At 42.1% G+C, this 27,387-nt stretch overlaps 1 protein-coding gene across 1 annotated transcript in view; it reads left to right on the top strand.

Annotated features, from left to right (window-relative positions):
• Window positions 1-6: 6 nt before the first annotated feature.
• Window positions 7-27,387, top strand: part of TMX4 (thioredoxin related transmembrane protein 4) — a 64,769-nt gene continuing 37,388 nt past the window's right edge. Inside the window, exons 1-2 of the mRNA XM_019549088.1 lie at window positions 7-67; window positions 23,527-23,642. Coding sequence (XP_019404633.1) covers window positions 57-67; window positions 23,527-23,642 — 127 coding nt within the window. The 5' untranslated portion in view covers window positions 7-56. The remainder of the gene's footprint in view (window positions 68-23,526; window positions 23,643-27,387) is intronic.

Below are 27,387 nucleotides of genomic sequence, written 5' to 3'. Positions count from 1 at the left end.
GCCGCGTGCAGGTGCTGGGCGCCGCCAACTGGAGCCTGGTGCTGCGCGGCCAGTGGATGGTGCAGTTGTGAGTAGCTGCTGCCCGCGGGAGAGGACCTGGGGCTGCGGGGTGGGTGGCAGGCAGGGGGAGCGGTCCTGGGGGCGGCACAGGCCAGGGTGCTGGGCGGGAGGGAGGAAACAGTGCTGGGGTCTGGGGGCCTGATCCCAGCACGTGGGCCTGGATGGAAGTTGCAGTGGGATCTGGGGTTGGGCGGAGGTGGTGCAGGGCCCCGGTCCCAGTGTGTGGGCTGGATGGAAGTGATGTTGGGATGCTGTGGATCAGGCCAGGCAGAGGTGGCACAGGGCCCTGGGTCCCCGTCCTGGCCCTGTGTTTAGGGCTGCTGTCTTGCTAACTCTCGTGGTTTTTGGTGTTGTTCTTAAAGTTTGCACTTGGGGAAGGTGACAGACTTTGGCCCTTTTTTTGTTTTACATGTCACTTATATAAAAATCATGATAGCTGGCAGCCCTGGGGCTGGGCGGAGGTGGCGCAGGACCCCAGGGTCCTAATACCAGCATGTGAGGCTGGGCAGAAACAGTGCTGGGATCTGGGGCCCCCATCCACACCTGTGGGGCCAGGCAGAGGTGGCACATCTCCAAGATCCAAATCGCAGCACATGGGGATGGACAGAAGCAGCTTCGATACCACGTATGGGGCTGGGTTGCAGCACAGGGTCCCGGGGTTCCAATCTTGGCATGCAGGGTTGGACAGGGGCAGCATTGTGATCTGGGGCCCCAAGCCCTGTATATGGGGCCAGGCACAGGTGTTGTGGGCTCCTGGGCCCAGTCCTGGCATGGAGGATCTGATCAAGCTCTAGATCTTTCACTTGATGTGGCCAAAAGGTGGAGCACCACCGATGTCATTTACTGCCTGCATTTTTGCCATGACCTGGTCCATCCCCCCAGTCCTAGGAAATGTCAAAGCATTAATACTGTGCTCCTGTTATTAATCATAATGGGAAGAGAATGAGCATAAACATATATTAATATAACACTAAGTCAGCTTCTTCCCCCACTTCCTACCCCTTGGTCCTACCAGAAGCTGCATCTGTGCTGCAGTGAGGAGGATACTATATGTGTTCTTTCTTTTTTCTGAAACAAATCCCTTCCCTGGGATGTAGACAGTGAAATGATACATTATTGTTGAATCTCACATGTCTAAGCTCTCTGGGGGCAGGGATGACTGGGGGCTAATATATCCATTCCCCTCCCACACTAGGCTGAGAAGGATTTTATACAGCACTTAGGAAAGGAAGCTGTAGAGGAGACAGGAGATTTGTGTTTTGTGCTTGGGTTCTCCACCAGCTTTGGTAGGGGAGTGGAAGAGAGAGTTTATTTCCTCCCATTCTTTCCATATTGATGTGCACAGGAAGATAACTAATAGAAAAGCTCTGAAATATGGTTCTGATCTAGTAACTCTTATATATGAGAGATCCTACCTGGACTAAACTTTTTTTCTACTTCTTTCCCTCAGCTGTAAATTGTGAGCACAGAAACAATGTTGATGGTTGCAGTTATTATCTGTTCTTGTCACTCAGTTTTCAGCACAAGGAAGAATAATGTAGTAAAAGTTTTTGGCCTTGGCTTCCTGCAAAAACTTAGCAGTACATGCTTATTTCATTGCATTAACTTTAATGAAAGCCAAGTGAGAAGTTAAAGAATGTGTCTTGCACCGTTTCACACTCAAACTGTGGTAAAATGTGCTTCATGAGTAGGTATCCAGGTTGTAGCTGTATTGGTGTAGAGGAAAAAGTGATCAGGACTCATGGTAGAGGGGGTATTTTTTTATTAGATCCACTAGATCTTTGCAAAAAAAAAAAAAAGAATTCTTTAATTGCAAGCTTTGGGGTACAAAAACCCTTCATCAGGCATCAGAGACAAGATTGCAAAAGTTCTCCTGGGTAGAAATGAGAAGGAGCAGGTTTCTGAAGTAGTAACCAGTTCCATGTCCTCTAAAATGTTCTTCCTCCCCCAGAAGCAAGGATCTAAAATTCTTGTCCTTGGGAGATATGAAGCACAAAACCCCAGTACGTTGTGAGCTTGGTCCTTCTCCCACTGACGTCCATAGGAGTTCAGTTGTCTGTGATTGTACTAGGGGAAACTCCCATTAACTTTTCAAAGATGCCAGGATTTCATTCAGGGTATCGGAGCATTTGAGTGTCTGAAATGCACATAATTTCCTCCTGTAGGCTAGTTTTACTCTATTTGTTAAGAAATATGTGGTACTCTGTTTAAACCTGAGAACTGAAAAATGGCTATGTGCTTTCCTGGAGTATGCACTTAACCACACTTAATGTGAGCTGTCATAGCTGTGGTTTTAGGAGCACTAAAACTGACTAACTACTGTCAGTTCCTGGCTGCTGCTAGAATCCTTGAGGCTGAGAGGAGACAGAACCCTGAAAATGATTAGCTTTTTCCTGTTGTTTTCAAGGTTTCTAAGAGCAGCCCTTTGACAGCTGTTTTCCCCTTCAGTGTTTCTAGTGCTAGTTTTTTTTAGCAGGTAAACAGAGTACAATTATCATGACAAAGTAGACAGTGGGACTGCAAGATGCTATGCAATTAAGTAATTTACATGCTTAACTGATACACAGGTAACTGATGTTTGCTATAACAGTGTTAAGATGTTGTCAAAACTGCAATGGTCCAAAAAATATAAAAGAGGCAATGATTTTTTTGGTGATTTGTTTTTTGGACTAACTGTATAATAGGTAGAGATGTTAGTCAGAGGGTGCATTTAATTGTTTAATCTCTCCCCCAACTATACAGTTGGTCCAATAAAAGATACTGGCAAAAACAAATCCTTGTCCTCTAATTTGTTATAATGTAAGCACCAGCAAAGAAATTGGGGCTGGCATTGTGTCTTCCCCATGGGTCTGAAGATTTGGCCTTGCAGCATCAATTGTAGCTCCCCTGCTGCCAAATTTCCAGACCCACAGGCCAGTTTGGCTCTGTGTGCTAGATTGCACCAGCATGCCTTGGGGGCAGTGCATGGGTTGAGCTGTGCATGTTGTTGGGGTGGGCACACAGCTGGGGTGGCATGCCAGATCAGGCTTATGGACCTGTCAGTGGGATCAGGCCCACACAGCTGGCCATTTGAGCACCACTATGTTATGTAATTGAGTTTTATGCACTTTTCTTGGATATGTATAAGTGGAGTTTGGTGTAACAAGCTTGTTTTTATCTAAAGCATTTGAAAAAGAAATTGGTGAAACAGAGATTGTAATATTTCTTAGGCTTTTTGTATTGTAGAATTCTATCATGACACATTTAATTCTCTTCTTTGAGACTGCCCTGAAATCTTCACTATACGAGTATTTTATAAATGGCGGTCAGGACCTGTACAACCATATCATAAAGAGGAGGAACATTTTCATATATTGATTATGCAAAAGCTTTTCAAAAAGGCTTTGTGAGAAACAGAATATGTTGTTTATGAGCTACAGCAGGAGTGCTACTGATGGTTTGCGCATCAGGTGTTTTTGCCAGCTTCCTTAAATAATGTGCCTGAAGCTTAATGGTAGGTGGATGGTCAATCCCAGTAAATCATTGGGCAGATATTGGATGAAAACTTCCATTGAGCCTATGAAGGACTCTACAGTGCCAGTAGCCATTCTCTTCTGTTTGGCAGCATGTTTCCTAAATTTAGTTTGGTTTTTCTTTCTCCTGGGATGGAGCCTGCCTATGTAGGGGGCAGGGTTATAAGGGTGTGGTCCTGCCCAGCTCCACCTAGGGACTGCAAGTTTCAGAAGCGAATTTGAGGGGTAGTGATGTCAGCAAATGGGCAAAGATGATGTCTACCCAGACTATCCAGCAACACCTGATTTAGAGAGCTGTACTTGAATAAAGACTATTATTGTGTAAGTTTGTAGGGTGGAGTTTTGTTTTTACTGGCTCTCGTAAATGCAAAAATGGGATATGAAAATGAGTTTCTGATGTAAATGGAGGACAATCAAGGAAAGAATTGTGGTGATCACTATACCAATGCTACTTCAACTTGTCTGGGTGCTGCAGACTGAAAATTACTGGGCCATTTACCATGAAATTATATTTAATGTTCTATTAACTTTTCAGTATCCTTGATTCACTTGGTATTTAGGTGGTGATAATCCTATATCATTTAGGCCTAAAATATAGGACTTGCATGAAAGAGATTTGTACAAATTAAGTCCCAGCAAAAATGTAGACTATTTCTAGGAAGAATTATAAATAAAGGCTGTTATGTAAAGTCAGAACTTAAAGCTTTGGTATCTGTGCATGAATATTAATTTTATACTGAAAGTAAGTGGGTGGTTAATTGTGACCTCTTGTTTTCTCTTCCTCAAAGTGGAGAATATTCTAAGCCAGCCACCCTCGCTACACCTACAGAAGAAGTGGTGGTTCATATGTTAAATTCACTAGATGGCATTTGAAATTGTAAAGAACAAGTTTAATATCTTACAACAGCCTTATCTGATAGAGGCAGCCACCTGGATTTTTCTTTTTTCCCCCCTTTCCATTCCCAGATCAGATTAGATATAGGAGATTTTCTTCAATTTCCACTTTTTTAAAAGTTAAAAAAAAGGGTTCTTATTCATGTTAAAGCAGAGATATGGGTTTTCTGGAAAATTTTCCAATGCCCTAAGCAGAGCGTGATCTGATTTAGCATGTTTATTTGACTTGTATTTAGTAACCAAAACCAAAAAAGCACCCCATGTAAATTTTATGTCTCAATAGCCACAAGTATTTGAGCTGAAATATTCGATTAGAAAGAACATTAAATACAGCACACTTAATGTGGCTTCAATGGTATATTCAAACAAATTCAAAGCTTTATGTGGAAAGAAATTATTTTTATTGGAATACCTGTAAAAATGTAAAGACCATATACAATAGCATGTACTTCCCTTGCATTGTTTGTTTAAATTTAAGGAAGAAAAAATTGAGAAAAAAACAAAGATATTGAAAATTGTTGAGACGCTAATTTTAGCATGCCCAAAGAACTGTCCATAATTTGCCATCCACTTACCTCCTACAGAGTTTAACTGTCTTTTACTGAGGCTGTTGTGGCACCCACAGTTTCACCATCGCTATCTATAGAATCACTCGCGCTATTTATTAGTTCCGTTTCAGAATCGGATTGAGGCAAACCTGATTCAGAACTACTTGACCCACATTCTCTTTCACTAAAGGATGGTTTTACCAGTGGGTCTATGGGGAAGGGCAGCTTATCATCAAACTGCATCTTCTTCACTAATTGTACTTCTGACTGATTCTCCAGAAGCACAAGCTTTTGAGAAACAGAAACAAGCTTGGCAGTGCATTCATTTGTTAGCTTTTTTTTGTCTTGGTTGAGCTGAATGCCTTTCAGTTCTGTTCACAAGAAGCTGCTGTTGGTGGCATGCTTAGGATCCTTAGAGCAATCCTGGACAACAGGTGGGTGTTACGGTATCCCTTCCACCATGTGAGAGGAGACCTATTCTTTGCTGTCTGCCAAATGATGTCTTTGCTCCAAAGTTTTTCTTTTGCACTGTACTCGGCCATGTCTGTCATCATGGCTGTGTCATTGATGTTGAGGTGATTCTTAGCTACTTCCACTATTGCATCGAGAGCAGTAGGTAAGTTGTCTTCTGATAAATGCTGTCCTCTGTGTTGAGGATCCAAAAAGTTTGCTGCCAGATGAACTGGATGAGAGCAAAACTCAGATGTCTTAGTAAACATTTATTTTTACTTCTTTTTTGGAAGAATGCAAAAGCTTGATTAGATTTTCTTTCAGTTGTCTGAATATCTCTGGAATATTTGAAAGGCTTGGTGTATCTCTTTCAAGTTTCTTGATAGCCACTAAAACTGGTAGTAGCGAACAAATGCTCCTTGAACTCGAACCCAGAACACATCGTTGTTGAGAATCTGCTTCTGAATATTCACGGGAATACTCTGGGATACTGTCATCTATCGAAGCACACTGCAAACAGTTTTGTGCACAGGAAACTAAGTAAACACTTCGTAGCTGAACTCCATCTAGTTTCTCCTGGCAATAAAAGTGCACTTTCCTTCCCTTGCTTCTCTTTCTGTAATTTCTTCAAAGTCCGATTAGCAATGTGATGATTGTTGAATACCTTCACAATCGCTTTGCAGTTTGCCAATATTGTCTTCATTGTATTCATACTTACTATGTCGTTTGCTGAAAGATTCAACCCATGAGCAAGGCAGCCAAATACTATTAAAAGAGGATACTTTGCCTTTAATATTTGCCATGCAGCTTTCGTGTTACTCACATTATCAGCAGGGATCCTGGTTTTCCCTGATAAAAAATGACAAATCCTTGATAATAAAGGCCCCCCTGTGGGCCCCCTGGTACTGCTAGTGCACCTCACTCCTCCCTATAGCCCCTCAGCCTCACACGCAGGCACAGACACGGACACCCCAGCAGGTAGGTGCGTGCGTGTGTGGGGATGGTGGGGAAGGAAGGGGTAGATAGAGAATGGGGTGCGGGAGGAGTGCATCTCTGTGCTTGCTCCTGGGGCAGGGGGGGCATGAGGGCAGTGGTGCCCCCCTGTGTGCCCCACATGTTTTTCTCAGCTGGGGGAGAGCAGGGGCTCGCACATAGCAGCCGCCACTCTACCACTGCCTTTGTCCCCTGGGGCCCGGCTTTGAGCAAGCAGTGTGGGGCGTGGTGGGCGCCACCGTGCCGCTGCTGCTGGTGGCGGCTGCCCTCACACCGCACCTCTGCCCCCAACACTGCCACCTCTGCCAGGCCCCATGCTGCTTGCCCAGAGCAGGGCCAGGGGGGCAAAGGCAGCAGTGCCCCTCTATGGGCCGCATGTGCCTGCCTGGCCGAGGGGGGGGCCTCGCATGCAGCAGCCGCCACCGCACCACGTAACATGCCTTTCGTGCCATGTGCTGCAGGCAAGTGGCGTGAGGTTCAGTGGTGATGGTGGCAACTGCTGCGTGCGAGCTGCTCTGTTCCCCCCCCCCCCAACTGGGTGGGCATGTGCTGTGCTGCCCTTGCCCCTGTGGCCTTGGTCCTGGGAGTGAGCACAGAGTGAGTTGAAGTGGGAGCTGGTGGTGACTCTTCGCTGCTGTGCCCCAGAGTGTGTTCTGTTCCCCCCTGGGTCTGCTTACCCGCCCACCTGGGTTGAGGGGGAAGGGAAGGTTTTGGGGAAATTCCCACCAGGAGTGCCTGTTGGCTGGCCAGCAGACGCCCCGTGTCTTCCCCCAACACATCCTTGCTCCCTCAACTCCCAGCCAGCTCCCTACCCCCAGCCCTGCCTCACAACCCCCAAGCCCCACTTACCTTCAGGATCAAAGAGGGATCCTGAGGCAGCCTCCAGTATGTGAAAGGGTTGGGTCCCGCCCTTTCCCTTCCCCTCCCGGCAGGGCTGGGGGTTTCCCGTCCCTTTTGCAAACAGCTCTTGCAGGCTTCAACTCAGCCAGCCTGGGGAGCTCTTTGCAAAACAGGGAAATCCACAGGTTTCCTTACTAAAAGGGGAAATCTGCGTTTTCCCTGATTAAACCAGGAAATCTGTGGTTTTCTTCATTTTTCTGTGGGAAATGGAAAACCTGGATCCCCGATTATCACTTACAGGGGCTTGTACCTTGGAGGGACTTACACTTCCAGTCTCTTCACTCAGTAATTGGGCTAGTACTCACCTGTATGACGAGAAGATTTGGTAACAATTGCTTTCAGGAATATCGGTTCAGGTGTCGTTAACATAATGTTCAGTAAAGGATTTCCTTGTATATCAGTCCATCTACCTGACATCAGAGTTTTTGATTTTGCTTGACCAGTCCTTTGAATAACCATTGTTTGAACTCTGTCATACTCGAAGAGAGAATGTGATTAAGCAATAACGTGATGGAAGCTTATATGATGGGCCAATTAGTTTGTAATGTTCCTTCCAGTATTGATTTTTCAGTTATGGAAGGAGGTGTACCGTTTGCAAATATAGCTCAAGCTAATGTCTCATCTGCTTTTTCTTGATCTTCCTTTGACATTTTGTCCGCAAAGCTTGATAAAAAGCTTGACTGTCTTGAACAGCTACTCATGGTGGATCGCATGTCTGGTGACAGTGATCTTGAAAGGGAGGATCCTGCTGCTTCTTCCCCCAGACCTGGCAGCTCAACATTTTCCTTTTTTCCATTTTTTGCAAATCTGCTATTTCACTTCAGCTACCAAGATCCTGCAACAAAATGGGGAAAAGATTTTTATTTTAGCTTGTTCTAGTCTGGCCTCATCCATCAGAAGGGGGAGGAGAAGCGGCAGGGAGCTTGCTTTCCCCCCTCCCTGCTAGAAAGAACCCGCTGCTCTCAATTTGCTGCTCAGTTGCCCTGGGACTGCAGAGGCAAAGGGAAGTATAGCCTGGCCTCTGCCATCGGCCAGAGGCTGAAGCTTGCTTTGCTGAGTTGAAATAGATAATTAACTATTATGTAATTTAAAAACAATTTATTGTTAAGCCTAAACCACTTTGGGTGCTTAGTGCAAGCAGAAAAGCAGGACACAAATATTTTAAATAAATAAATAATAGTCCAGAGTTGCAGTAACAACTTCTGAAATTATGTTTTAAAACAACGTATCTGCTAGTTTATACTGTATGTGTAACATATGAATTTGTTTACTTACACAGGATTCCTGAAGTAGACTTTTCTCAGATGATGATGTTGTTCCACCACTTCATTGTATTAGGTTTCTGTATATGGCTTGTACTCTTTCAGGATAGTTTCTACATGTTATTAAATGTTTCTTCATTTTTGTTGCATTGTTAGCATACTCTTGCCTGCAGTATTTACATCTACCAGCTTTCTTCCTTCCTTTTAGTGTCTTGAACTTTACTATAATGATGCCCCACACTAGTTTTTTCTGATTAGGCATTATTATGACTACTTCAAACCAAAGGGACTAAAGCCAGAACAGGTCTTATGCAAACACTTCCTACACTGCTCTTTGTGTTTGTTGAACTGAAAGTGAGACAGAAAATCACAGTTTTAGTTTTGGTTTTGCTTTCACATGCAGTCTGAGATTAAATAAGAATTTTAGCTTTGGTTTTGATTTGATCTGCACAGCCAATTAGGTGAATTCATAACTTGATTTTTGGGTTGGATTATTATGAGTGTATTTAACCTGTTTACAAATCAGTAAAACATATATGTACTTTCTCTCACACTTCCTAGTGAAAAACATTAATTACAACTTTGAAACTGCCAAGCTTGCTTAATGTTGTGTTGGCATCCATTCATTGTTACTAATGAATTTTATGAAACAATGAATTTTTAGAAATGGAAAATTTCACACAGAAAAATAAAGAACTGAAAAATTTTCTGTCCCACATCTCTGCTCCAAGGTATATCTTGCATAGCAGAGAGAGCTCTTAGATTGAGCTGGGAAGCTTAAACTACTAACCATAGCTCCTGTTCACTTCTGTTTTCTTTAGTATTACCCTTTTTCTAATTTGATATTTTTACACTTTCCATAAAGTGATCCTTCAAAATGATTGGGAAATGTTCTTCTAAAAGGTGCTCTTGCTCTGCAACCTGTAGTTACAATTTATAGTGTGGGCCAAATTCATTCCCAGGTAAATGAGGAGTATTTGCCTTAGCTGCAGATAAAGATGGCTTTCTAGAACCTGTTTCATTCTGAATAGTACTGCCATTTTTAATCATAACACCAATTTTTGGTTTTAAAATACCACTTGGCTGTCTGTTCTTCCAGCAACACATAGCTTTCTATTTACTGCATACATGATTCCATCTGTAGGCAAAGGTAATTAGCTGGGTTAGTAGTCTAAAGTCAGGCAGCAGGCAGAGAAGAATGGCACCTTAGAGACTAATGCGTTTAAAAGTTGAGAGCCATTGGCGTGACTTGAAGCAGCTTTCATTAGACTCAAAGCATCCCTTGGAAAATGCCAGCTCTTAGTTTTCACTTCAGTTTTCTATAATCAAAAAAACCCGAGCAATTCTTCTCTTGCAAAAACTCAAGATTCTGACATGCTGCAGTCTCTCTCTTTTTTCAATATTCTGGATTCCTGTTTAAAGCCTCTAGGTTTAACTTGTGCATTATGTTTGTACACTGCTAAGCTTGTGTAGCAGGTAACCTCCAGAGGTCCCTTCCAACCCTAATTTTCTATGATCTCAAGGTACCCTATGGTTCTGTGGGACCCTGGTTGAGAATTATTGGCTTATACCATTTCTGTCCATTGCAGAAAGCTTCCAGGAAAACATTTGCCATCAGTATAGATCTTAATGTCTGTGGGCAACCAAGTCTCAACAGCATTAGCCACCAGTTTCCGGCTCGAGGAACTGAGAAATAGCCAAGCATTTCACAAGTTTGGCTGCGTAGGAGGAGGGGGGAGGCTTTTAATGGCAGGATTATCAGTTCTGATACTAAAAATTTAAGATAGACGTCAGTAAAAATTATGCTACGGTAGATGTGTTAATAAACAGTAACCCCCTCTCATCCTGAGAGGGCTTAATGCAAGGAAAAGAAACAGCTTTTTGTGAAAGAAACTGGCATGAGACTAATTAGAGGAACCTGTGTGAGGAAGCGAGGGAGAGTGGTGGGAGAGAAAGACTAGAAGATATGAAGGAGGAGAAGCTGGCCTGGGAAGTATTTTGATTAAGGCTGATTGAGAAGGGTGGTAGATTTCTGTGAGTTGGGTGAAATCACAAATCTACTGAAGTCAGTGGTAATTTTGCCATTTCCCTTTGGTGTTTGTGCCTCAGCACCATGAAAGCCCTTATTTATCTTCCTGATCAACAGAACCTGGTTATCTGTCTCCCATCTGCCTGAATTCTTTTACCATTCTTCCTTTTCTTGGACTGCGCGCCTTCCTTACCTCTTTCATATCCCTTTGTCATATGCACTCCTGACTCCGTTCACCTATCCTACTGAAGCTTAGAAAATACATACTTTTCTTCCTTTCCTTGATCTCTGCTGCTCTTCTGCCCTGCTGAGGTCAGTCATTGGACATGAAGACATCCTCTCAGGGTCTGGGCACTGGGACTCTTATCTGTCTTGCTTACTGGGTTCACTGAGACTTGAATAAAGACAGAATATATATATCTGTGCAGGTGCCCTCAGGTTTTGATGCATGAGCATTTGCTGCTTTGGAACAGGGTTATATGTTGTAGCTGTGCTGGTCTAAGGACAGGCAGACAAGGTTCTTTGGGTCAATCTGATCTCTCTTTATTAGACAAACTGTAATAGTTGGAAAAAATCTTCTTTGCAAGCTTGTGGGTATAAATACCCTGTCAGGCTGAAGAAGCATCCAGGAAGAGCACAGACCAACTGCAGATGCTTCCTCAGCCTGTTGAAATGTATTTGTACCTGAAAGCTTGCTAAGAATTTTTCCAACTATTTGAGTTGGTCTAATAAAAGAAATCAGATTTACCCAGAGAACCTTGTCTGCTGCTTTGGAATACACAGGAGACTTAAGAGAACCCATTGTGAGGATGGGGTCTGAGAAATCACTGCATTTATGGTATTTTATTTCTTGAACCACACTATATCTTTAAAAAACAAACAAACCCCAAGGTGAAACTTTCCTTGGCAGAACTAGGTATTAAAATATAGTCTGAGAAGTATAATTTTACAAATTTCTTTTACTCCAGTATTTTGGGGCTCTGTCAGTTCAGGCCATGGAAAACTGTCTTTATGACAGGCTAAATAAAATTATACTGGTGGCATAATGCCAGAAATGACTGTTTGCTTTTTCTCCTATGAGAACCTCTTGGGAATGGTCTGAGGCTGCACAAACCTATTAGTTTTACCTTCTTACAACATCTGATGAGGTAAAAAGAGCATGTTGTTCTGATAGATGAGGTTAAGGCAGTATGTCCTCCCTTCACATCATCACTTAGCTGGATGAGTGAGTTTATGGCTTGGATTTACTGGGCGTGATGAAATGTAAGGTAGCTTACCTGGGCTAAATGTTTTGTTCTCACCTGCCATTGCTAGTGTTTACTATGTAAACTGATTGCAGATCATAAAGAGACTATAACTGACTACAGGTTTTAAGTGCGGTTGCAAAATAAATAACAAACCATAATTTCTCTTTAGTTAGGGGGTGGAGGAGTACACTTGTGGTTTTTATCCTTTACCTCTTTTCTAGTTTACAAAAATACATAAATAATTTCAGTGTCCAGAATTTCCTGTCTGTTGCTCTCTGTAAATCTATCTTGTTCTCCAAGTATGCAACAGTAAAATGCAATAATTTGATAGAAGACACAGGTTATTGCTTTTATTCTGGTGTTTTTGTGGTGTACGTCCCTCTGTTTCTAGGGTATTCTCTTGATATTTACAGGATGACTTGTTTTTTTTTGCTATCATGGAATAGAAGGCATAAAGTACAGGTGACTTAGAAATTATGAGAGTTTTATTGCAGGTGTATTTGTATTAAATGTGTATGTGATTTTGCTTCTGGCAAGTCTTAGAGCACCTTTTTGGTTGGCTGCTATTGGTTGGCATTCTTTGGATCTCTTTTTTTGTTCCTGGTTTCTTGCAGCATCTTGAAGCTGTCCCTGGAGAAGGTAGTGAAGAGAAGAGAGCATCCATTTTCACATTAGTGAAAGCTGAAAACAGGCATTTATTATATTCACTTTCAAATAAGGTCTTGCCATTGTTGTGGAAGGTGACTTCAGCCTCTACAAGGTGGCTCAAAGGATGGCTAAAGTTGGCAGCATAGAACAGGTGCCAACAACCATTTTCATGCCATGGGCTGAAACAACTTGGCTGTGGTCTGATGCAGGCCAGGTGGCTTTGGCACCACAGTAGTGGGGGTGAGGGGGATCTCTGTGCCTCTACCAAAGCCATGCAGTGGGGAGTTGCTCCTGTACTGCCACTGCGTTTCCCCCTCCTCCCCACTTCCATCCCAACTGTGGTGCCAGTGCAGTTTCCGGTCATAGGGGACCTGTGCCAGGGCTGGGCTGGCTGGGGGGTAGAGACACAGAGGAATGGTAGCAGTGTGGAAGCAGCTTGCATCTCCCTGGTCATGGCTTAGCTACCCTCTGGCAGGGAGCTGTGCCTGCTCTGGCATTGTGTTGCTTCTCATTGCAGACCCAGCTGCAATACATGCATGCCTTCAGCTGCAAGGGAGCTGGGAGCTGCTTCCATGGTGCTTCTCCCTTTTTCTCCCTCCTATTTACACCACACTATCCAGCCATCTCTGATGCAGCTCCCTTCTGGCTGGAAGCTGAGCTTGCACTCAGCCTTGAGGGAGATGGGAACCAAAGGAGCAGTAACAACATGGGTACAGTTTCTGTCTCCCTATCCCTGATGCAGCTCCATACTGCTCAGCCCTGGCATGGTCATGGGCAAAGCCCTGTGGCACCGTGGGCTGGACTTTGCACCATACCCTCCATATCAGGGGTTGGCAAAATGTGAGTCATTGACTCTGTTTTACCTTGTAAGTCTTGCCTAAACCTCAGAGTCTGTACTGTTTGTCCTCTTGTAGAGAAACACAGGTTTAGCTGGACTTGAGCTGTAGTATTCTTACTACTCCTTGCAGCTGATAATGTCATTGGTATTGTCTTACATGCACATTTGCAGATCCAGGCACCTGTGGCACCACAAGCATTGCAGACTGAGCAGATCTGGAGTCTTTTTGCTTGTAATAATACTGAAATCTTTTTCCTCGGCTGTTTTCATGAATTCTTATATAGGTCTTTGCCCATGATCATATGACTATATATATGAATGCAGCTCCATACTGCTCAGTCCTGACATGATCATGGGCAAAGACTGTGGCATTGTGATGATCATGGGCAAAGACCTGTGGCACTGTAGAGTTGACTTTGCCAACCCCTGATCTGGAGGATATGGTGCACAATGTGTCATTAACTCTGCTTTACCTTGAAAGTCTTGCCTAAACCTCAGAGTCTGTACTGTTTTTTGTCTTGTCTTGTTTTTTGTCTGTTTTTTTAAACACACACACACACACACACACACACACACACACACACACACACACACACACACAATTCATGAAGACAGCAGATGAAAAAGATTTCATGGGTATGCATAAGTATATGTCTATACAGGTCTTTCTGTCTCTATCTTTCTCTCTGGATGTATCTATAGATATATACGTATAAATTGTACCTTGCCCCGTGTAGCTCCTCTGCTTGTTATAACTGCTAGTATTAAGTGGGGCAATTAAGTGGCTCAATTTCTTGGGATGGAAATTGGGGAATTTTGCCTCTTGACATTCACTGAGAGAGAGAGAGAGCGTGAGAGAGAGATATGTGAGCACAGTACAAACCTAATTATATTAATTAGTATCAGATTTTACCTGAACTGCTTACCTCACTGGTCTGTTGTTTGAACCTATCCTCAAATATACAACTTGTTACCCTGTAAGAATTTTAGTAAGGCTGTAAGTTGAGTATGAAAGCTGACAAACATAGGTAATTTGAGATATTACTTTATTGAAAAATGGTGTTTAGTTTGGTAAGAAGTGTTGAAAGCTAGCAAGTTTTTACTGATACCATACTCATGGCCTCATGGCTTAACATCAGTGACTAAAATACAGCGTTTTTCCTAGGTTTTTTTTTGTTTTTTTTTTTAAAGAAACCTATTAATTACAGTGGGGCCTGCAGTGTACTATCATGTGGGACACTTTCAGGGTGTAGTGCAAATTCTTGCTGTCTTTGTGGACTTTTTGCACTTAACTATGTTAGAGATGATAAAATTGCTGTGGAAATAATGCACTGGGAAGTAACAAAAAAGGAGACTTGAGGCTGATGGGATTGCTGCTTCTCATAAACTAGAGGCCTCATCTCTTTAGGGGAGGTCTGCTCGAAGGACTTTGAATGGGGAGGACATAGTACAGATTATTCATAGTTCTGTATATTTTGGTAGTCCCACTTCTGTTTATAGTGCCTTGATCTCTTTCAGGATGCTGACCCCCCAATTTCTGTAGAGTTGAATAAAAGCAGGCCTGATTTGTACTCACTTCTATCTCTGTAGGCTTCAGCTTTTATCCCCATCTCTACAGAATGGGCATGATGAAACACAAGCCTCTTGTGATGCTTAAAAATGCTACAAAGAACAGTTGAGAGCTTTAAATCAAGGGAGTGGCACAAGTGCAAAGCAACTTACTCTTAAATTACTAGCCAGTAGCTGTGGGGTTTTTACTTGCAGAATTGGAGAGTGGGTTTTTTTGTGGAGGTGCAGTTTGTGCATTAAAGAGTTTATGAATTTTTTTAAGGTAAGATGTGTTGTTTTTTTTAGCTGTGGTGGTCCAAAAATTATGCAAGTGTCAAGGATTTCTTAATGTGGACTGACTGTAGCCTAAGGAGAAGACTAGCAAGTATGGCAGGAATACCAACTGGAGCTTAAGTATTGCGGGGTAGGGATGGTACTCTTAAACTTGCAGTTATCTTGGATTCATGTAAATATGGTTACTATTGAAACAGGCAGTTTGGTTTGAGAAGAAATTTTTGAGCTTAAGTAGCAATCTCTTTTTCTAAGCACCAGTACTTCTATGGCTTTTGTATGCATAAGAAAGACTAAAACATAGCTTAATTCTTTAAAATAAAAAGTTTATTGTCTTTGCAGGCTGCTTATGCTATTTGTTCAGTGATGAAACACAAATGTATCATTGAACCTCAAGCAGTTTTAAACAACACTTTTTAAATATGATAATTTTGAACTGCACTGTTACCTGTGATCTAACAACTTACAGGTGTCAGTGAGACCTTGACCTGTTTTTCACTGCTGAAGGGGCATATTCTGTATAAGAAGTAATAAGCTACAGTGCTAGTGTCAGGCATTTCATTATTTTCTTTTTTTTTAAGTTGTCTGGTTCACACATTTGTTGCACTACTGTGAACATTTATTTGCTCACAGCGTTAAGATACTTTAGCATTACAAGGTGGGGGGGCTGTTTCTCAGAGATTATTTTTCATAAATGTTAAATGATTCTTCAAGAATCAATTCTGTTTTAATTCAATTTTTATAACCGGTAATCATGAAAAATTTCAGGATCTGGGGGTTTTGCTTGAAGACTAGGTGGTGGGGCTTTTGCTGAAGTAAACTATACCCCTCCCCCATCCTCTAATATTGCAAAGCTCCTGAAAATGTTCTGAAGCCAGCTGTTCCAGAAGCACATTATATAAAACTGCCCAAATACGTCTGCTTGTTGAAGTGTTGGGACATAAGCTGTATTCAGTGTCCTTTTACCATTTCATTAGTTTGTTTGTAACTTTAGTCTCCATTTTGTCCCCATGTATTCATTTCCCCAACTGCCATCTTTAATTCACAACTATTTTATAGCCTTGTGGCAGGTTTGAGGATTTGTTCAGCTTGCACAGTCTCTCCCAGTCTCTAACACTTCCCACAGTCCTTTATGTCCTTGGGCACGCTTGCTTTATAGGAACACCAGAGTATCAGTCTATTGTCAACATCAACCCATCTACCCAGACCCTCAAAACTAGCTCATGATGCTGAGTCTTTTCCAGCCCAAGAGAGGGAGCCTCTGGTTCACTGTTGCTCAGCCAACACATTGTTCTCCTTTGCAGGTGGTCTCCATCTCCTTTCTCAGCTCCGAGCTTCTGACTTCCAGCTTTCAGGAGCGTGACCCTGCTCTCTCAGGCCCATCTTTCTCAAGCTCAGTCTCTCTCAGGTCTCCTGGGTGTGTTTCTAGCTGGATCTCTGTTACCAATTCCATCCAACTCTTCTCTGTCTTCCTTCTCTGGTTTTTTCCCCAGGAGCCCTCTGGTTTCTTCTGAATATCTCTCCCAGAATTTCCCTCCATGGGAGCCTCTCCCTGGATTCTCTTCCCTGGGAGCCTTTTCATTTTCTGCAACCACTACTTATCTCCCTCAGCCAGCTCAGTCCTCCCAAGCAGCCTGTATTTGGGGTTACCACTTGCAGATGGGCTGGAGGCTCTACAGACTACCTCCCAGTTCCTGTTACTTTTTGTGTACTTTTTAACATCACTGAATTCTGATGGATGGTCACCATTGAATAGTAATTGTCACCCAAGGTGTGTCCCTGACTGGGTCTGGGGTGTGAAGGGTTGATTTGCAATAAATTAAAAAATAGTCCATCGAAGTGAAAGATGAGTTAGTTGTAGGTTCCCAAAACTTTGAACAGCATCAAAGGGTGACTTCAGTTATTACAGCAGCCTGCTGTAAAGTTTCTTTGAAACATGCAGCTCTGCCAGGATTTATCCATGCCTGATCCTAGAGAGTACTAACAGGGGAAGACTTCTATCTTAGATGTTTATGCCCTTACGGCACACAACAAGCAGCTGCGTGGACAGATGGACTTCCCCCAAAGCCAGGTTCTCATGCAGCATCCATTTACACTATTTTAATACATCTAGCAATATTTTAACTTAAGCATTACTGAATGTGACAAGTATACAGTTGACCACCGTATTTAGTAACACGCTCCCTAATGTACTGCCCCAGCAAAGAAAATTAAGTGTAGATCCTAATGATTAACACAGCCAAGGTGCACCTTACATGTGGTCTACTGAAAGCTTTTCTCAACAGCACAGTGATAATTGTGTAGCTGAGTTGAATAGCAGTGTTCAGCTCGTATTCCTGTACCTTTTATAAGGATATGGGGTGGGGCTAGCAGAGTCTTCTGTATGAAATAAGTATGGTATGTGCTTGCTCTTGCTTCATGCTTGAGCCTTCATGCTTGCTTTCATTTTAAAACTTCTTGGGTGCTTGGCCCCAGACACTGGTGCAGCTCAGCTACTACAGGCAGCTGGTGTTGGCTGCTCCCAGGTCCGCTGCAGCCAAGGCTGCGGTGAGTGCCATGCCACCAGGGGCTCTGCTTGTCCGCACTCACCCCAGCCCGTGCTGGAGCAGCCGACACCAGCTGTCTGCACCAGGGCATGGTACAGCCTAGGAGCAGAGGTGAGTGTGGACAAGCAGAGCCTAGGCATGGGGGTACAGGCGGAGCATAGTGCAGCCCAGCGGCTGCAGGCCGCTGGTGCTGGCTGATCCCAGGGCTGCTGCGGCCAGGACTGGGCTGAGTGCCACACTGTTTCTTCTGCTTTGCTGCCTTGTGCACCCCTCCCCCAGCCTCTTCCCTAGTCCCAGCCTCACTCCCTTCCCCACTGCCATGGGAACCTATCCCTATTTGTTACATTGAAAAGTGGATTTGTTTTATGCAAATTCAATTTATGTGCTGTTCTTCAGGGACGCATGTACCACATAAATTGAAGGAAACCTGTATCTCATTACCAGTCAACCCATGCATGTTATTTAGGTGATCTGTCATTGGACCCACTGGTGTTTTGCTTTTGAACAGGTTCTTGACTGAAGTGAGGGTCTGTCGATGTGGCTAGATCACAGGCTCAGGGCCCATGCTGACTAACATGAATAAGAGAAATGTTATGGGAAAGGAGGCTGTGAGGTTGCTTGCATTGTGTTAATGGGGTGTGTATTATGTACGCGTATATTAAATTTGTGTTGAGACAGTTCAGGGTCCTCTCTTTTTCTAAGTGCAGTTGCCATTTTTCAGTGCGACTTGCAGAACTTGGGTGTGTATATATATTTATATTGTAAACAATTTATATAAGCTTAGTTGAGGCAGCCATGCATTAAGTTTTATCTGCCCTTAAGTTTTCCATATCTTTTTGATTACTTTTTGTGGCTGGAGTTGATGCTTCAAGCTTGCAACCCAGCCCCTGTTCTCTTTGAAGCTGTTTGCTTTTATTCAACACCTTACTTCAGAGGTTGTGTTTTGTTTCTTTGCTTTTTGGCTAAGATTGAATCACTATCACCTCCCCACATCAGGACCTGCCAGGAAAGAATCCTGAATGACTCTCAGGGCCAAATTCATTGGTTACCCAAAACCTAAACCAAACCAGAGCAAGGTTTTTGAGATCACCTTGAAGTGGGATGCCAGTAACTACTTAATGCCCCATAGGGACTTCACACACTTTGGCTGGTTTTTCATGGGTCAGGGCCTCCTCAGCTGTCTGCTGCTTAATGGCACCTTTGGCTCCAGAAACAATGACAAGAGATGCTGGAGGTGTAGCTGTGAAAATTAGACCATTCCCCATATCCTATGTGGCTGTAGGCCCTGTGCCAGAGCCTGACAACTGTCCCACAGCTTTTATCGGCCAATCCTGGTTAGCGCTGTCTTGGAGACAGCTGGAATGGTAGTGGCGAACCATGCTGTCCCCAGCAGTGACAGCCCCTCGTGCCTGGACATAATTGTGACAGACAAAGACAACAACTGGATCCTGATGATCAATTTAACTGCCCCGTTGAGAACTGGTGGCAGGCCTTCGCTGGAGCCTGGGAATGAAAGCTAAACAATTACAAGTCACTGACTGATATCCTGAGGGCCAAAGGGTATGCCGTGACAGTGGGATGCTTGGAGCATGGGACCCCAGCAACAACAGCATCAGGGATTTTTTGTAGAATACCCCACTGTTATGCCAAGCTGATGAGGCCCCTCATGGTATCCAGTACTGTTTGATGGTACACAGGCATCTGTGTTGAATGCATCATAGGCCATTGCCAATATGAGAACAGCTGTTCAAGACTGACAGCTGGAAGTGAGACCAAGGGGGTGGCCTGAACCTCCTTTGTACTTGCCATGAACTGACAAATCTCTTTGTAACCTGAACTACCCCCCACCCCAGCAGTTGTCCACCACTTGCTTAGACTTGTATCTGAGCATGTCTTACCAGGACATGACTCCCTGCTGATGTGATTACAATGCACAGGGTCTTTGTATCCCCTTGGTAGTGATGCATTGTTTTCTTTTCCCCCCCCTCACCCTGGGCTCTCACATTTTGCATGACTAACCACATGTCCTAGATTGCACCAATATACTGCAATTATATTACATGTAGCCATCATGCGTGGGGTCCCCTATATTCTTCAGGCTCTACAAACCCATGTGACTAACTGTAGTTTTTTAACATTCACTAATAAAGTTTTAAAGTAGTTTAGGCTACTATATGCACCCTGGTTGTTTGAGGTGGTTTTGATTGCATTTCATCCATGCATCTGTTATTAAGATTCTCTGTTTTAATTTTTCTATTAATTTCTTTTTTTTTATTGTAATTCTGTAAAGTTATTTATTTTTAAAATTTCAACTCTATGCCAAAAGTAACTTTGAAGTCTAAAAAAAAGGATAGTAAGTTTTGTTCTGCATCAGTTTTCAGTAATGGCATCCTTATCTTGCACTTGTCTGTCTTGTTTTTAAATTAATGATTTCTCATCTTTTCCATCTGACTGCTCTCTGCTTTTTGAAGGTACCTCATTTGATTGAGAGTACTTCTGCTTTTCATGCATCATTGGTTATTTGATATTGTTGCTTTATTTGTCAGAAACTTCTGTGGAATATTGTGAAATGTAAAAAAATAAAATTTTTGTTGTTTTTCTTGTTAAGAAAGGCATTCCCTACTATCTGCAAAAGTTTGTTCCCTCTTTGGATAAGTCTTACACTTGTGGATTTCTAAATTCTCATGATATTGGCTTTATAAATAGACAGTATTAACTTTCATGTAAAGACAGCTTTTTTTTTTTTTAATTATTGCAAGCAAGAAAAGTTATTTCCAATCATACTTTCCCTTTTAGCTTCTAAGGACTTAAGTTTTCTCATCTTAATCTGTGACATAACATCTATAAGAATTCAAAATGAGTTTAGTTATTAAAAATGGTGTATTTTTTCCTATGAGGGACTTATGCAAATAAACCTGAGTCTTAAGCAGGTAAACATGTTCTCTGAAGTTGAAGCTGAAGTTTTTTTGGCTTTTTTTGTAGACGTCATCTGATGGATCTAAGCATAGAGAAGATGGGATTTTATGTAGTGCTTAAATTTCTTCTAATTCCTGCTAGACTATGAGCTAAGAAAATTTACGAAGATGAAAAACCCAAACAAGTAGTATAACTGAGATGAATCCTACTGGTTTGGACAGATCTTCTGAATGCCAGCCTCTTGCTTAGGCTGCCAGCTACTTCTGCTTTTTATGTCCTCCCATGTATGGTCTTTCTCATACTTCTGTCCTCCCCAGGTCCATGTCTGTTGGCCAAGCATATTCCTTCTGAATGAGCTTGTGAGGAAGTGGATGCGATTTGGCTATCTTATTAGAATTATTCCTCAAAGCCTGTGCCTGATTCAGACTGTAGGTTGGATAGGGCACAGAAATATTAATAGATCTTGATGGAAGAGCTAAGAAGGCTGAGAGGGGATCTGGTGGTGGCTGTCTATAAACTTACTAGGGTGGAACCAGCGGGGAATGGGAGTGGCCCTGTTGCTCCGAGCACTACTAGGAGTAACTAGGAATAACGGTCACAAGCTGATCAGACTAGACATCAGGAGGCACTACTTCACTGGCAGGGCGGCTAGGATCTGGAACCAACTTCCAAGAGAAGTGGTGCTCACTCCTACCCTGGGGGTCTTCAAAAGGAGGCTGGATGATCACCTCGCTGGGGTCATTTGACCCCAGCATTCTTTCCTGCCATGGGCAGGGGGTTGGACTTCATGATCTGCTCAGGTCCCTTCTGACCGTATCAACCATGAAGCTTTAGTTTTTGCCTTCAGATTTACTACACCTCTTCTTTTTCTGTAGACATTTAGGCAATAAAATCTAATAAGATATAAAACAAGTACAACATTGTTTTACCTGCTTCTGCACCGGACTGCTTTTACTAAAGGAGAGCGAGGAGAGGAAAACAAGCTGTAATGATGTGTAAGGCATAAGCGGGCTGTGTCTTGAGGGGAATTGGTTTGAAGGAACCTTTCAGAGTGAAAATCATCAAGGTGGTCTAGTAGAAGAGAGTTGCATGCATAGTTGAAAGAAGTAGAGACAATGCGTAAAAGCAAGGACATTAATGACAGTTTTGTGGGTGGGTTTTTGCAGATAGATGAAGCCTCCAGTATTTAAAGTATACAAACCACTCCTATTACTCTGCTGCCTGGCTAATTGGGGCAATTGTGAAGGGGATCCATGTGCATCTGCGAGTAAGATGGGAGATGGTCTTCGTGGTAATAACCACAGACAGAGAATCTTCGGTTGCAAATTGAGTGCTCCCATGAGACTTATTTTTAGTTTGACATATTCCGTGGTATAACTAGTGGCCTACCTAAATTGCAGCAGAAGTTTGTGTTTGTGGTGCAGTAGTGCCTTTAATCTTGTTCTTTTTGCTGCACTGTGCACCCCTCCACTTGCCCTCTCTTCCTCCCCGCCCCCCACCGCACTCCACTGAGAGCCCAAGAGGCAATTAATGCCACACTTTTTGACACTTATCAGTGGGGGTGGGAGGCCACGGTACACAGTGCAAAGAACAAAATTAAAGGTGCTGCTGTGCCACAGACTTTTGCTATGATTAAGGTAGGTCCCTAGTTATAATAAAGTTGTAGATTGTGTAGGCCAGGTACAGGCATCACACTTGTACCAGTAGAAATGATCAGAAGCAGATCTGTACCCATAATAGGACTCTGGCACACAGAGACTGGTTTAAAAACGGCAGAACCTTCCCCTCACCTACCAAAGGGCAACTGTTTGTTACTGATCTAAATGCTGCTTACAGAAAGCCACATATTTTAGATTGCTTCTGTCTTGGGCTTCTTGAATGTCTATACCTAGCTGTAGAGTAATGGAGTTAATTCTAATAAGTACATAATCTCCTTATTATGTGTTTTACAAAAGACCAGCATCATTAAAGATATAGGCTTGATTACAAGTTTGATAAATGAAAGCCTTTTTTTTTGCACTTAAAAAAGAGATACTATGGAATGAATGCGGCTTTGAAAAAATTCCTGTTTTAAATTGTTTGGGAAAACAGCCAGTAAAAATGACCAGTAGAGTCCTATCAACAACTAGTATTTCAATTTCATTGGTTAACTGAAGCTATTCCACCTTTATGACATCAATGGTAGTAATCATAAGTTTGGGTCAAAGGGAAATTTGCTAATCCTTCAAAAGGCAGCTTTCCTTTCTGATTAAGTTACCTACTTTGTTCCATCAAGTTCATACTCGTGGTATCCATGCATAGTGCTTGTGGTGGTTTTCCCTCTTGAAGAAGTTTTGTTAGGGTGCATCTCTTTAGAACATTGTTTAGGAAAAGCATACCTTGGCAGCAATGGTGCATTTCACAGATGTATAGGGTAACGAGGTACGGTAAATGGCACTTAGAGGAGGGCCAAAGTACCTAAGGGTGATGCAAAATGTTTTTTGAACACCACTTCTGAGAAGAGCCTTCCTTCAGTAATTCTTGAATAAAAAGAATAAACTGAGTTATTTATCTGTGTTCAGCTGTGAAGGATTTGGGAAGAAGGAAATTAAATTCTCTCAAACAATTTAAGAGAAAACTATGGGTTGATCTGGTGAAATGTGGTTAGGATTGCCTTGTATGTTAATTCTTTTAATCCAAAAAGACTTGATAAAGGGAATTTGCTTGGGGGGGTGCCCATTTTATCTGTGATAGTTATATTTTAACTTTGCATAGTATATGCTCCACTTCTGTAGTGATTTTGATTTTTCAAAAAAACTTTATGCATATACACAAATAGTAATTTGATGATTTTGCTTTTAATAGCTATGCCCCCTGGTGTTCAGCTTGTCAGCGGCTTGAATCAACTTGGGAGAATTTTGCAAAGGAAAGCGAACTTCTAGATCTCGCTGTAGGGAAAGTGGATGTCACGGAAGAACCAGGTACTGTTTGAAATGGGCTCTGTACAGGTATTTATATTAAAAGGAATATGTAACATAAGCAGCTGTTAACTATTGGGAATATGCTCAGTTTCATTGGGGCAGCTGGGATACTCACCAATTGGGGAAAAAAAAAAAACTAAATCAAAATAAAACATTACTTTTTTTCTGGATTGTTCTTTATACTGTTAACTTTACAGCTGTTCTTTTACCTTGGCCAGTCATCAGCTTTAAGGCCCTATTTATGTAGCAAGTATAAGATTGAAGGGTCTACTTACAGTTTTGGTTGATTTCTGACATGGAAAGCTGTCTTTTGATTGACATTTTTCAGGGCTTGATTGTAAGCTGGGAGGCTGAAAAGTATGAATTCCTCTGGGTAAGGAAACAACTTTTGAGCTTGCCCTATAAAAAATTAAATTTTAGCTTGGTGGTCTCTCAAATTTGCCACTTCGTTATTTTTTTGTAGTTACCTGATTATTATACTGTTTTGAAGGGACAGGTTTCCTTCCTCCTTGAGCATGTATAGAAAAAGAGCTTTCAGAACACTTGTGCTATAATTATACTTGCAGATTAGGTTATTTCCTGCCTTCAGTTGTATTTTTTCATAACGCATTTGTAACATTTTGAAACGCATGTTAATCTAGGAAGTGTGTGTAGATAAATTTGAAATATGTTACATTTTTTAGGTCTGTGAAAGAAAATGTCTGTATGTACTTTTAAAATTTATTAATATAGTAACTTCCGGTGATAAATGTGGAAGGGGACTGATCACACCCAATGAGAACACCAAAGCTGATAGTTTTGCTTTATCAAAGTAGAGACGTGCATGCATATTTCATGGGATTTTTGCTCAAGATGATGATGCTTCACATGAGTTAACTCCTTGCCGTTAATTTTAGCAAGTTCAGACTTAATTTTCAATACCTGTGAAGCTGAACTCTAGTCTCAAAGACAAAGAATGCCAACTATTCCTAGAAGTTCAGTGTGTACTTGTGAGTGGAATTAGTAACTTGGAGATGCACCAGACTTCTCCAAAAGTGATAGACTGTCAATATGGGCTGTTCAGCCACTAATCATTATTAGCAGATTAATAAATAGATGCGTTTGAACAAAACTTTTTCTTTTTCGCCCAAGGCCAAACTAAAAAAAAACAAAAAAACCTCTGTTTTTGAATACTAAGGGAACCATGAAAACTCCATTATGGAGATGTAGGCAGTATATCAAGCCATGGGTGTAATTAATATTCCATTATAAACATGATCTTTTACTTCTGCCATTAATTAAAAGACAAACTTCTTCCCTTTGTAGAGTGGTAAAAGAATGAAGTTTTGATCATCATTTAGGAGATCAGTGCACGACTATGATGCAAATCCAGTACATTCCTTTTACGTGCGTAGTCTCTGGAGTGAAAAAGGCCATGTGCTTAACCAGTGGGTGCACTTACCTGTAAACAATTGGAGCTTGTTACCTACATGGTTGGGTCACTGCTGTGGTATTAGCAGCCCTGAAACCCTTTAGTTCCTCCCATTTTCATGTTTTTTAAAAATCAGTGCTGGAACTTCTAGGAGAAGCCTTGAAAATATGAGCTGCTTCTAGCTATGAGACTCATTCCATATACTTAAAAACTTCTAATAGCAGGGTTTTTGTTTCTAGTGTAAAGGGACTGAAGTGACTTTCAAAGTGGACAGTTGCTGTTGTAGTTAAACAGAATGGTATAGGTTACGAAGTAGATGGTAGGGATGATGCATGGTATGTGATGAAATGGCTTGTTTTTAACTAATCCTGGGTTTGCTAAAATGTTAGTGATAGGCAACAAATTGGGACTGTCACTGTGTTGAGCAGTTAAGCAAATAATGCACTTACCTACAATGCATATACACAAGGTAGACAAGGGTTTGTTAGGGTGATATATTTTATTGGAACAGCTGTGCACTTGGGATAAAGTTAGACAAGGTTTCCAGTGCAAGACATTCTTTTTCCTTTCCATTCTAAGCAGCAGATTGTGGTATCTTCCATGTGATGGTAGTGTAAGAGTGATCTTGCAGCCATGACAGGCCAGAAATTATGTGAGAAGCAAGGATCTCTGGGCTGTCATGGCTGCAACATCACTTTTACAGTACTGTAACATGGAGGATATCAAAATCTGCCACTTAGAATGGAAAAGAGGAAGAATGAGTTGCATTCAAAAGCTTGTCTAACTGTCCCCTGCTTATAGCTGGTCTAATAAAACATTTCCCTGAGAAATCCTTGCTCTCTCATAATTTCTGGACTGTCACGGATACATCATTCTTACACTACTATATACATAGAGTATGCATTTTTAGAAACTAGAAGTTTCAGATGGTATGCAAGAAAGGTAGAAGTGTTTGGGGAAAACTTCTTGAATAAATTAGTATTTTTGCTTAAGGGGTTTTTGATTGTATCTGTGTTGGTCTGAAGCCCTAGGCAGGCATATCTCTATCACCTCTCTGCTGCCTGCTTTATTTTTATTTCTATACACATCATAGTCTGGCAATGAGGCAGCTGCGGAGTAGTGCTGGGGGGTTGTGCTAAACCTTGCCTGCTTCTCTTTGGTTAAATTTTTCTTGGTTTTTTGGTGATTTATCTTTTTATTGGAATGTAGTTGGTCTAATAAAAGATAAAAACAAAACCCCTTACTGCCTGTATGTTTCCTGGACCATCACAGCTCCAGCAACACTCCAACCCCTTTTTTGGTTATGTAGATTAAAAGTTCTCGATAGGGTTTTCAAGATCCCAAGGGTTATATCTCTACCACTTCCCTGCTGCCTGATTATTTTTACTTCTATGCACTTTAGAGTCTGGCAGCTAGGCAGCTGCAGAGCAGTGCTGGGGGTTGTCCTATGGACCACCCCAAAACTGTCTGCTGCCTGACTGCTGGCATCACACGTGCTTGGAGGAGAGTGAGAGAGTGGAGCTTGTTTCCCAGTAATTATGTGTAGACTAAGCCCAGATCATTTGGCTCTTAACTTAAGCTTGCAAGTCCTATTATTTAGTGGCTGTCCTATGTTGGGTCCCTTCAGAAGGAAAAAATGCATTTACAGTAACAAGTTTTGTCTTTTCAACTTTTTTCAATGGCTTCTAAAAATTAATTTCTTAAAAATCAGTTTTTCAGTTGAAAACTCCCCCCTTCCCCTTTGTAATGTACCATGAAGTGTGCATAACTGCAACCTTAATGATGTCTCTGTTCTCAGTATTTATGTATCATCTTATTTTTGTTACTGGTCTTCTGCTTCTATCTCTTTATTTAAGTCGGAGTTAAAGAAAACTTTCTGGATTGAGGACACGGTCATGTACTTGCTCTGAGAGAGACTTAGGGCACTTGCTATTTTGCTGTTCTCATTAACACTTAAATGTTTGCTTTTCTCCTTCGTTTCTTGCTGCTTTTCTCTCAACCTTACATTCCCCAGACATTTATTAGCTTGCTGATAGCTGTATCAACCAAGGGTCTCTCATGTTCACTTCATTTTTCATATTTGTGCTCATCTTCTGTTTCTGAAGTTTCTTTCAGGCTCTCTCATTCCTTCGTGGTCAGAATAGAAGTAATTTCTTTTCTTCAAGATGGCATGCTTGTGAGGGGCTATTTTCCCTTCCATTCCTAATGTGTGTCAAAGGAGGGAAAGGACGAGAATCTCTGACGCTTCCCCCCGGCCATGGAAGTTTTAGTAGTGCACTGTATGGCACGTAACTACTTGCCTTAGACTTGCCCTCCCCCTGCTGTCCGCCCCCA

This window comes from Crocodylus porosus, unplaced genomic scaffold, assembly GCF_001723895.1.
Source record: "Crocodylus porosus isolate Cpor-Errol unplaced genomic scaffold, CroPor_comp1, whole genome shotgun sequence".
In the NCBI taxonomy this organism is placed as follows: Eukaryota; Metazoa; Chordata; order Crocodylia; family Crocodylidae; genus Crocodylus; species Crocodylus porosus.
The sequence above is the reverse complement of the archived record's forward strand: the minus strand, read 5'-3'. Positions and strand labels throughout refer to the sequence as shown.